This window comes from Polyodon spathula, chromosome 3, assembly GCF_017654505.1.
Source record: "Polyodon spathula isolate WHYD16114869_AA chromosome 3, ASM1765450v1, whole genome shotgun sequence".
Taxonomy (NCBI): Eukaryota; Metazoa; Chordata; class Actinopteri; order Acipenseriformes; family Polyodontidae; genus Polyodon; species Polyodon spathula.
In genome coordinates this window covers 46,432,483-46,444,824 of record NC_054536.1, presented here as the reverse complement: position 1 = coordinate 46,444,824, position 12,342 = coordinate 46,432,483, and the positions used below count along the sequence as shown (strand labels likewise).

The 12,342-nt window shown below is 37.0% G+C and overlaps 1 protein-coding gene across 5 annotated transcripts in view; it reads right to left on the bottom strand.

Moving 5' to 3' along the window:
- LOC121313126 (arf-GAP with SH3 domain, ANK repeat and PH domain-containing protein 1-like) overlaps positions 1–12,342 on the bottom strand; it is a 259,165-nt gene that overhangs the window by 71,439 nt on the left and 175,384 nt on the right. For 4 of the 5 annotated variants that reach the window (XM_041245320.1, XM_041245315.1, XM_041245317.1 and 1 more), the window contains 8 exons: positions 10,390–10,523; positions 4,957–5,048; positions 3,955–4,141; positions 3,284–3,369; positions 2,474–2,589; positions 2,254–2,321; positions 1,625–1,732; positions 1,221–1,446 (listed from right to left, as the gene is read on the bottom strand). In XM_041245320.1, the coding sequence (XP_041101254.1) occupies positions 1,221–1,446; positions 1,625–1,732; positions 2,254–2,321; positions 2,474–2,589; positions 3,284–3,369; positions 3,955–4,141; positions 4,957–5,048; positions 10,390–10,523 (1,017 nt within the window). The remainder of the gene's footprint in view (positions 1–1,220; positions 1,447–1,624; positions 1,733–2,253; positions 2,322–2,473; positions 2,590–3,283; positions 3,370–3,954; positions 4,142–4,956; positions 5,049–10,389; positions 10,524–12,342) is intronic. The other variant, XM_041245316.1, reaches the window with a different exon arrangement.

The window sequence follows — 12,342 nt, the reverse complement described above, 5'->3', positions numbered from 1 at the left end:
AACATATACAGTAGGGGGGTTCCGTCGCTGAGGAGACCCGACAAACAAGAGGGGGGCCACCGTCTTTGAGGTGACCCGACATAACAAGAGGGGCACCGTCTCTGAGGTTACCCGACATACGAAGAGGCTCGCGAATCGGAAAGAAAAACATGAATTAGAATTGTTAACACAAAAGAGGTTCCGGCTCTTCCTGACCCAGCATATACAGTAGGGGGGTTCCGTCGCTGAGGAGACCTGACAAACAAGAGGGGGGCCACCGTCTTTGAGGTGACCCGACATACCAAGAGGGGCACCGTCTCTGAGGTTACCCGACATACGAAGAGGCTCGCGAACCGGAAAGAAAAACATGAATTAGAATTGTTAACACAAAAGAAGTTCTGGCTCTTCCTGACCCAACATATACAGTAGGGGGGTTCCGTCGCTGGGGAGACCTGAAAACAGGAGGGGGGCCACCGTCTTTGAAACAAACAATATAGATGCTTCCGCATCCAGCGTTCACAGAAAACTGTGGGCATTTGCCAAACTTTTTGTGACGTTATAGTAATAAAATAATGACTTGGATAGCATTATTGAGGAGTTTGGTGATAAATTGAGAGATCAGGAGATGATTTATTAGTATAATAAACACAGCTAACAAGGGGTGGGGCAGGGCTGGAGATGCAGTACTTGTTGATATGCAGTACAGAGTGTCTTGTTGATATGCAGTGCCTTTTAAACCTGTCTTACTGTGAACAAAATAACTTTTAAACAGCGCGTGTAAAATACACAGCTTATGTGAAAATAAATTAGACCCAACGTGCCTGACAGGCGTTGAATAAATGGACCACAAAGGGTTTAACATCCAACATAATTTTGTTTTCTACAGTCTTTTTGTAGTTTACATTTACAAAATTATTTAAAAAGCATATCTGTATATACATGTCTACTTTTTCTTTTTATAAATGTATTCTACATAGTTATTAGAAACTCAGTCAATTTAAGTTATACTTAAATGTATTCCTTAATCTGAATATGAAAATTGCTTGACATTTCTTCAATACAGGGTGCAAGGCAACTTCAAACATTTGAAATGTTTGCATACCTTTATGTTGCAAGGTTAATGAGGCTAACTATAAAACTACACCTATAATTTGCTACAGATCAAACCATATTCAAACAACTACACACCACAGTTGTCAGTGTTTAACAGATCAAGATCAAAACCAAACCAAAAAGCATACCCTTGCCTGTATTTCCTGGAGGAAGAGGTTGGGCATCTATGATTGGGGAGGTAGAAGATTCTGTAGCTGAGCTGTACATCTGATTTGGAAATGCTCCATAAGACAGCCTCTGTTTGTCTCGCTGACTTCCAAAGCCTGGAAGTGCCAGTTTGTCTTGAGGAGAAAGGCTGGAGGAGTGGCAAAAACTTTGGGGTCTCAGAGATAGCTCTTTCTTTATTGGACTTGGCTTCAAGGCAAAAAACAAACATAATGATCATTCTGTGTCAAATCAACCTCGTAGATTTCCTGCAAGTTACAATATCCAACAGATGGAACCATATCAATGCGTGTATTCTTGATTCGTGAAAATTGCGTGGGGCAAGGTAGATTTATTTGACAACCACTCAATTCTGTTTCTGTCTTACCTTGTCATCTAAATCATCATCACTTTCATCGACATCCTCCAGCCCGAGATTCCATTCATATTCTACATGAACATGTGGATTGAACTTTCCAGCAGAGGCCTGGACAAGCTGAGATGATAAATAAAGTAAACACAAGTTTATTAGAACATGATTAATGAAATACTAAATTACAGTGACTTTCTTTAGAGAATGATCTGCTGACACTATTAAATAAGATTATGTAGATTTAAATATAAGACTTGGGGAAATCAGTAATGTACAATTAATGCCAAGGGGGTCATTACATTAATATATTGCTATTTACAAACAAATCTTTTATTGTCAAACACACATATAACATTCGAACAGTAAAGCAAATGTTTTTTTCTGGGCTAAGTACAAATATTCATGTTTTTTCCCCCTCCTTTACTTGTTTAAAGGTCGAATTGCTCTAGGCCATTAATTCCAGTGAATTATTAATTAGACTACTGTAATGTAACTCCTACTATGGAACAGCATAGCTGCTGATGCAAACCACTGGTAGGAGCTGGTAGAAACAGAGCCCATACAGCTTGAGTCAGCATTAACTACTGCAACACAATTAACAACATGCATGCACATTTTCTTTTACAAATAACTTCAGTTCTTACTGGTTCTTCCAATTGTGTATTCTTCAATCTTCTAGATATGTCTAATGCAGTCTCCCCATTCTGGTTAGCTAAAGCAGTAAGAGATTTGTTGTGATCTATTGGTAAAATAGCTGGAAACACATCTGGTTTTAATTTTAAAAGAAATAAACCAAGAAACGGAATACTATTTATGTAAAGTGTTCCAAAGATCAGTCAATTTTTGTATAGTCAGTTTACTTACTTATATCTGTAGCTGGCTTGCCTCTCAGAAGCAGCTTCAAACAATCAAGTTTCTCATATATACAGCAGTAATGTAGAGCTGTATTTCCCTTTCCAGTCTGCTTGTCTAGATTACCACTAAATATAAATATAAGAACACCAGTATATGTTTAAACAGGGCATATACTGAATATATGCACTAAAGAGGCTATATTCAAGTTATAAATAGTATATAACTTGAAGTACTTTTAGAACTGAGGGGCAATACTCTTCTTATTTTCACTGTAATTTTAAGCAAACATTTATCCCCAGTTTACCAATAATCAATCATATTTCTCACCCCTTTTCCACACTCATGAACGCTTAAGTATGGTTCAATTCATATTACCAGATTACTTTTGTTATATATCCATCAGCTGGAAATTACATAACATTTAATGGAAGACACTTAAATACAAATCTAGATCTTAAAATGTGACTTGGAGTGGCTGAGCAACCCTAATCATTATTTACTGAGACCTAGATGCAGCTCAAGTTCTAGCACTTTTCTGGGATACTTTGAAACTGCAAGTATGTATGGGCCAGACTAGGAGCCAGCACTGCTGTAAATCTGTAAAATAAATGAGAAACTAACAGCCTTTAACACTTAGAAAATAAGTTTATTAACAACTTGAGTTCAATGAACATAAATATTTTTTCTACAACCCTTATTTGTTATGGGATCTGTTGTTTAAAAATCTGAAACAATATTTTAAAATGCTGACTTCATGTCTAACATTTTGAACAAAACAACAAATAAAGATCAATGGAGAAACCATCTGTTTGCTCTTACCTATTTTGTACAAGAAAATCAACCAGGTGAAGTGAAGTCTGGTCTGCAGTCCGCACTGAGAAATGAAGTGCTGTTTCTCCTGGCTCCTGGAAAACAAGATTCCCAATTTTCCAATAAAACAAGACTTTCAAATGCAATGAATAGATGTGCATGTATGTGCTATATAGAGCTTCAATGTGGAGGGGCTCAAATCAGTACTTTACACAGTACAAACTTGTGTTTTATTTTAGTCTTAGTATACATTGTTTTTCTGTTCACTAATATAGAGAAAAGCAAACAGGATACAAAGATGGCATTAGTGGCAAAGGAAATCTCGCAAACATTGTCAACTTGCAGTTCTGGAAACTTTATCAGCGGGACAAGATATAATTCACAAGTTTTGTTTGATAGACAGACAAAGACAAATTTCCTGAAGAACAGACTATAACGTGATGCTATTCACAACAATCGATTCTTACTGTAACATGCTACTGGAGGCTGGCATTACTACATTTACATTGTCTACATTTAAACTGTTTGCTACCCTTCTTCAGAATTGTAAAGTTGTCAATAATCGCAATACTAAAGATACTTTCCAGTATATACAATGAAAAATGAAAACGTCTACTCCAGCTAATAATAGGGAAGACAACTATTGATTCATTCAGCATTTTAGAAACTGGATGCCTCACCTGTCCAGTTTCTGGCAGTGGCTCCATCAGCTCTACCCCCTCTGCATAGACTTGAATTAGTGCAAGTAAGTCTCTGGATTTAACAGCATCAGACAGCTCATTCAATTTAGCTGCTTCCGATATGTAGGTCTTCCTGGTAAACTTATGATCTACATATTTAGCATTAATAAATTCTTTACGTGCAGTCCTGGAAAAGAAAACATACTGCAATTATCTGCATAGACTATAATCAACTGGGATAATTCAGGATGTTACAGTATTCTCTTGTATGCAAAACAGTTTTTTTTTTTATATATATATTCTGTCAATATATAAAAAAAATTGTAATACTTAATAAAGATGTCTGGCTTGCCAAATTCATGTGTAAAAGGTATGCAACATATTATGTAAACCATTACCCATTCAGTAATGGTTACATTTCGTACTTCAAAGGGAAATGATGTTCCTGAATATTTTTAAGATATACACTTTTACACTATAAAGACATAGGTGTCGGCTTTGATTGTGTCACAAACTAAAATACACTGTGTGTGAATTTATTATTTAAATTTAAAACCAAAAGCTTCAAATGTTTTCCAATTACCATATTTCTTTGAATTTAAGACAATATTTAAACCGAAATGTTCTTTTCAAAAATAGCATGTATTAAAGTCGCCAACAAAAGATGAACAAAGACGTCACTGCCCGAATACACAAACAGCAACATGACTTACTGCTGAGAAAAGACAAACAAACATCATTGCACAATCTCGAATCCTCTCTGACATGCAGGCAGCCATTTGCAAAGAAGCATCATTAGCTTCCTGAGGAATTCGAAGAGAAGTTTTTATATTTTCAGCGTTTCGCTATTAGGCTATGTTCTAACCAGTACCACCTTGGACAGATCGGAAATGCTGATCAGACCCCCATATTTTTCAACATGCCAAGTAATGTGGAAGGAATATGGTAAGTCTATCTAATTTGCATTTAAAGGTAATGTACTTTTAAACTTATTTTACTCACATATCACTTGATGGAGTGGGCTTTGGTGAAGGACAAGGGAGGTTTCCTTCCATAATTTCATTAAAACTATAGTTTCCTACATTCTTGGCCAGCTGTAAAAAGAAAGATACTTCAGTATTATCTCTTTCTGACAGCAATACAGCTCATGCTGTTACACAACATAACTGAACACACTTCAAAAAATGTATATTGTAAAACATATTGTCCCAAGGCCAAGATAATTGCACCTAATGAAAGATAAGGTAAGTAATACAATAGAAACTGCATGCTGTGAGGAGATGACTATATGATAAAATGGGGTTAAAGGGATAGTTGATACAATCCTTTTTTTTCCTATTTAATATTATATTAGAACATAAGAAAGTTTACAAACAATTGGAGGCCGTTTGGCCCATCTTGCTCGTTTGGTTGTTAGTAGCTTATTGATCCCAGAATCTCATCAAGCAGCTTCTTGAAGGATCCCATGGTGTCAGCTTCAACAACATTACTAGGGAGTTGATTCCAGAACCTCACGATTCTCTGTGTAAAAAAGTGCCTCCTATTTTCTGTTTTGAATGCCCCTTTGTCTAATCTCCATTTGTGACCCCTGGTCCTTGTTTCTTTTTTCAGGTCAAAAAAGTCCCTTAGGTCGACACTGTCAATACCTTTTAGAATTTTGAATGCTTGAATTAGGTTGCTGAGTAGTCTTCTTTGTTCAAGACTGAACAGATTCAATTATTTTAGCCTGTCTGCATATGACATGCCTTTTAAACCCAGAATAATTCTGGTGTGTGTGTGTGTGTGTTCTATATGAACATCTGTTACATCTGCTTGTAAAAGTACTTCTGAAAAGTTTTTTTCTGAAGTAAAGTTGGGAAGAACATTAGTGCTGCCCTGTGCATTGAAACCCATAAATGAAACATTATGTGCAACATTGGTATGCTTTCACAGCTTACTTGAGAAACTCGGTCTTGAGTTTGTTCAGATGTACAGTACTTTTACTGGAATAGTTTAGTTATTAAGCATGTAAAGATATCGCAAGATAAGCAAAACATTTGTGTTAGTATATAATCATTAAAATAATAATAATAATAATAATAATAATAATAATAATAATAATAATAATAATAATAATAATAATAATCATCATCTTTATTTTTATGTGGCGTCTTTCATAGTGGACCACCATCACAAAGCACTTTACAAGATACGAGACTAGGGTGTGTGAACTATGCATCAGTTACAGTGCCTATAGAAAGTCTACAACTTTCTTCACATTTTGTTGTGTCAGTGCCTCAGAGTTTCATGTATTTAAATGAGGATTTTTTTTCCCACTAATCTACACACCATACTCCACACTGTTAAGGGGGAAAAAAAAGTTTTTATTGAGAAAAAAATTATATATTAAAAACAAAACTGAAAGATCATAATTGGATAAGTCTCCACCCCCCTAAGTTAATACTTGGTGGAAGCACGTTTGGCTGCAATTACAGCTGTGAGTCTGTTGGGATAGGTCTCTACCAGCTTTGCATACGTACATTTGTCAATGTTTGACCATTCTTCTTTACAAAACTGTTCCTTGGGAGCATTGATGGACAGCAATCTTCAAGTCATGCCACAAATTTTTTATTTGATTTAGGTCGGGGCTCTGACTGGGCCACTCAAGGACATTTATCTTGTTGTTCCTTAGCCACTCTAGTGTAGCTTTGGCTGTGTGCTTTGGGTCGTTGTCATGCTGAAAGGTGAATTTCTGTCCCAGTCTCAGCTTTTTGCAGAGGGCAGCAGGTTTTCCTCCTTTGTTCCATTGATTTTCCCTTCTATCCTGACAAGTTCCCCAGTCCCTGAGAAACATCCCCATAACATGATTCTGCTACCACCATGCTTCACAGTAGGGATGGTGTTCTTTGGGTGATGTGCTGTGTTGGGTTTGCGCCAAACACAATGTTTTGCATTTAGGCCAAAAAGTTCCATTTTAGTTTTGTCAGACCACAAAACTTTTTGCCACTTTTTGCCCCTCGTTTGAAGTTTTTTTGCATACTTCAAACGAGATTCAAGGTGGGCTTTCTTGAGTAATGTCTTCCTTCTTGCCACCATACCATACAGGCCAGATTTGTGGAGTGCTTGGGATATTACTGTCACATGAACACTTTTTCCTGTCTTGGCCATAAAAGCCTGTAGCTCTTACAAAGTTGCCATTGGCCTCTTGGTAGCCTCTTTGATCCGTCTCCTTCTTGCTCGGTCATCCAGTTTGGGGTGGACGGTCTAAACTAGGCAGGGTCTTGGTGGTATCATACACCTTCCACCTCTTAATAATCGTCTTGACGGTGATCCAAGGGATATTCATGGCCTTTGATATTTTTTAAACCCATCCCCTGATCTGTACCTTTCAACAAGTTTGTCCCGGAATTCTTTTGAAAGCGCCTTGGTACTCATGGATCAGTCTTTGATTTGAAATGCACTATCCAGCACAGGAAACCTACAGGAACTACAAAACACTACAATTTAACAAAGGTGGAGGCCACTTAACTTGGTGTGTGATTTTGAAGGCGATTGGTTACACCTGAGCTAATTTAGAATTGCTATTATAAGGGGGGCACCGACTAGAAAGGAGGCATGCCTTGATTTAGTCTTTTCAAATAACAAAGCCAGAATAAATAAAACAGAGGTCAGAGAACAACTGGCAAACTCAGACCACAACATGGTCTCATTTGAACTGTTTTTTAAAACCCCAAAAGTAATGACTAAAGCTAAGGTTTACAATTTTAGAAAAGCAAACTATGAAGGTATGAAACAGAGACTAACAGAAGTAGACTGGAGTAAAATAGAGAAAACACCCACAGAAGAAGGATGGTTGTTCTTCAGAAATGTAGTATTAGAGGCGCAAAACAATTACATCCCTAAAGTCGACAAATTTAAATGTAAAACTAAATTGCCAAAATGGTTTAATAGATCAATAAAAAAAAGGCACTTTACAGAGCATTAAAAAAGGACCAAAAAGAAAGAGTACATGGAACTGCAAACGCAAGTCAAAAAGGAAGTTAGAAAGGCCAAGAGAGAAATAGCAATGAACATTGCTAAGGGAGCTAAAACCAATTCCAAAATGTTTTTCCAATATTACAACAGCAAGCGAACATTCAAAGAGGAGATTAAATGTTTAAGAGATACAAATGGCAAAATCTTAGCTGAAGAAAAAAAAATAGCAAATATATTAAATGACCACTTTTCACAAGTTTTTACAAAGGAAGATACTGACAACATGCCCCACATGTCATCCAGTTCCTATCCAGTTTTAAATAACTTTAGCATAACTGAGGCAGAAGTGTTAAAGGGACTAGGAGCTCTTAAAATAAACAAATCCCCTGGGCCGGATGAGATCCTCCCAGTAGTACTCAAAGAAATGAAAGACGTAATTTACAAACCGCTAACCAAGATCATGCAGCAGTCTCTTGACACAGGGGTGGTACCGACAGACTGGAAAATTGCAAACGTAATACCGATCCACAAAAAAGGAAACAAAACTGAACCAGGTAACTACAGACCAGTAAGCCTGACTTCTATTATATGCAGACTTATGGAAACTATAATAAGATCCAAAATGGAAAATTACCTATATGGTAACAGGGTCCTGGGAGACAGTCAACATGGTTTTAGGAAAGGGAGATCGTGTCTAACTAACTTGTTTGATTTTTTTGAGGATGCAACATTGATAATGGATAATTGCAAAGCATATGACATGGTTTATTTAGATTTCCAGAAAGCTTTTGACAAAGTCCCGCACAAAAGATTAATTCTCAAACTGAACGCAGTTGGGATTCAAGGAAACACATGTACATGGATTAGGGAGTGGTTAACATGTGAAAACAGAAAGTACTGATTAGAGGAAAAACCTCAGAATGGAGTGTGGTAACCAGTGGTGTACCACAGGGATCAGTATTAGGTCCTCTGCTATTCCTAATCTACATTAATGATTTAGATTCTGGTATAGTAAGCAAACTTGTTAAATTTGCAGACGACACAAAAGTAGGAGGAGTGGCAAACACTGTTGTAGCAGCAAAGGCCATTCAAAATGATCTAGACAAGATTCAAAACTGGGCAGACACATGGCAAATTACATTTAATAGAGAAAAGTGTAAGGTACTGCACGCAGGAAATAAAAATGTACATTATAAATATCATATGGGAGATACTGAAATTGGAGAAGGAATCTATGAAAAAGACCTAGGAGTTTTTGTTGACTCAGAAATGTCTTCATCTAGACAATGTGGGGAAACTATAAAAAAGGCTAACAAGATGCTCGGATACATTGTGAAAAGTGTTGAATTTAAATCAAGGGAAGTAATGTTAAAACTGTACAATGCACTAGTAAGACCTCATCTTGAATATTGTGTGCAGTTCTGGTCACCTCGCTATAAAAAAGATATTGCTGCTGTAGAAAGAGTGCAAAGAAGAGCGACCAGAATTATTCCGGGCTTAAAAGGCATGTCATATGCAGACAGGCTAAAAGAATTGAATCTGTTCAGTCTTGAACAAAGAAGACTACGTGGTGACCTAATTCAGGCATTCAAAATTCTAAAAGGTATTGGCAGTGTCGACCCAAGGGACTTTTTCAGCCTGAAAAAAGAAACAAGGACCAGGGGTCACAAATGGAGATTAGACAAAGGGGCATTCAGAACAGAAAATACTTTTTTACACAGAGAATTGTGAGGGTCTGGAATCAACTCCCCAGTAATGTTGTTGAAGCTGAAACCCTGGGATCCTTCAAGAAGCTGCTTGATGAGTTTTTGGGATCAATAAGCTACTAACAACCAAACGAGCAAGATGGGCCGAATGGCCTCCTCTCGTTTGTAAACTTTTTTTATGTTCTAATGTTCTTATGGGGGTGGACACTTATCCAACCAAGCTATTTCAGTTTTTATTTTTAATTAATTTTCCACAAATTTCTAGAATATTTTTTTCACTTGGAAGTTGTGGGGTAGGACATGTATTTTAATTCTAGGCTATAAGGCAACAAAAGGTGAAAATTTTGAAAGGGGGTGTAGACTTTCTATAGGCACTGTATATATTTAGGCTGAGAGGAAGAAAAATGTAATTTATTGAGGGCTATTTTACTTTAGTTAGCTGAAGAAAAAGTATGATATAGCTGTTCACTTTTTGATTTCTGAAAGAAACACATTGAATAAAAAGAAAAATCAGGTAGACAAGACCAATTATTTTTAATCTATTAAAGTCCACAGATGTTATTAATCATTAATCGATTAAATCCCTACAACACACACATAATAGGATATTAAACAGAAAAAAAAATCTATTTGATTTAAAAGTATTCCTATGTGATTAAATATTTTAAGCATGTGTTTTACTCCAACAACACGTACTGTTTGCAATGTGTTTTATAATTTTGATAATGAATATTAAATTATGAAATATTATATGAAATATAGTAAAGCTACTTACCAAGAGTTCAGAAGTTCCTAGTTTATCAAGTTCCATAGACTGGATTCTTGAAATGTGCACCCCCATTTCCCTGTGGGTTCCAGAACATTCTATGCATGTCAAAATGCCCAGATTAGTTGACAGCCATTTAGGATCTGCAGCACAAAGAGGGAAGGAAGGAAAGAACAGATACATTATAAAGGAGATGCATTTTGTAAATGAATGAAAATAACACAACATATAGTATGCATCTGTCCAGATTATGACTGGATAGGGTAGTTCACTATTACTTTCCCACCACAAGAGGGTAGTATCCCCTTGATTACACCAATAATTACATTTCTTACTGACTGTAGCCAAGGGTGATGACATACCCAGACCACCCAGACAGGTACTGCGATGGAATAGCTATTGCGTTCCGTTTTTATTGCAACAAAAATAAATCAAATATTTTTTACAAAAACAACTCTTAGAGAGCATAGTAAAATAAACAAAACTAATCACAAACACAATACCTCAGTCAGGCTAGGCAATCTCCTTCACTGATCCTGTAGGCTACTCTAGTTTTATTTTTAGTGTCGTTTTTGATTTCAATATTCTCCCATCTCACTTTCGCACATGTTCCTTCTCCGAACCCAGAACACAGAAAGCTGCAGGCTTTTATACACTTGACCATCTCCGGATTAACAATCAATTAATCAAACAGACCACAGATGGTCACATGCTACCATACAATAACAAACACACAGCTTTATCGCCATCACATTTTTAAATAAATAACTCATAACAAAAATACAAAACAAATACAGTGGGGAGAAATACAAAATATGCACAGGGGTGGGTAGTACCCCGTTCTAAAATAAGCAAACAATAAATTTAAAATTATGAACAACAAAATGCAACACATTTAAAATCAGCAGGGTTTTGCCCTGTCCCCTCTCAAAAAATAAATAAATAAATAAATAAATCATTGTAACCCTGGTTCCCTGAAATTGAAATGTAACCATTACTAAATGGGTATTTACCTCCTAAAGATCCGAATCCTGAATATTGTATACCAAAGCTGCTCTTTGAGCCTGTGATGCAGTTGTGACCCCGCCCCTGAGGGATCAAATGGACTGCGCACACAGATCTTAGCGTAATTTTTCTTCCTTCAAGCCTGCTGCGAATAATGGATACAGCGACCTTGAAGGAACCAGGGTTAAGATAATAACCTATGAATGTATGCAAACTGTAACCATTACTGAATGGATAAGTATACCCAAACCATCACAAGGGCATGATTGCAGAACGTCACCACTTCAGTACCCTAGTAACAACTAGCTAGGATGAAAAACTGAGAGAGAATTTCACCTTTATATCTGTGTTGCAAGGGTCGGTTGGGAAGCTTCCCTTAACACTAGGATTGAGGATCCACAACATTTAGCCTGTAGAACCTAGTGAAGGTAAGTGCAGTAGTTCCCACCACCACATTGTATTTGTCCTTGACAGATGAACCCTGGAATAAAGCCCACAAAGTTGCAAGGCCCCTGGTGGAATGGACAATGAGCTTTTCTAGAGGGGACAAGTTGGCCAACTCATAGGCAGTCATGACTGTGTCTGCTATCGACTTGGACAGCCGCTGCTTAGACAGCGCTTGATCAGGGGACTTTGCCCCATAGCAGCAAAAAACTGCTCAGACTGCCTGTCAGACCATCCCATCCAGAGACTTCTCCTTTATCTATTTAGCACCCTCACAGGTCAAGAGGGAGATTTACAACCAGAACTCATTGTATTTCTGTCACAATGATCACGACTGTAGTTATGCGTCCCGAGCCGTAGACGAGGGCGCTAATAAAAGTCAAGGTCATCTACCACACGGTAGCGCTTCATCGAGAGGACTCTATCGCTATTAGAAAATTACTTTTTTTAAATTTTCTCTTTAAAAAAAAACAACTTTAAAACCTATATTTACCTTGAACTTCTGATTTTCGC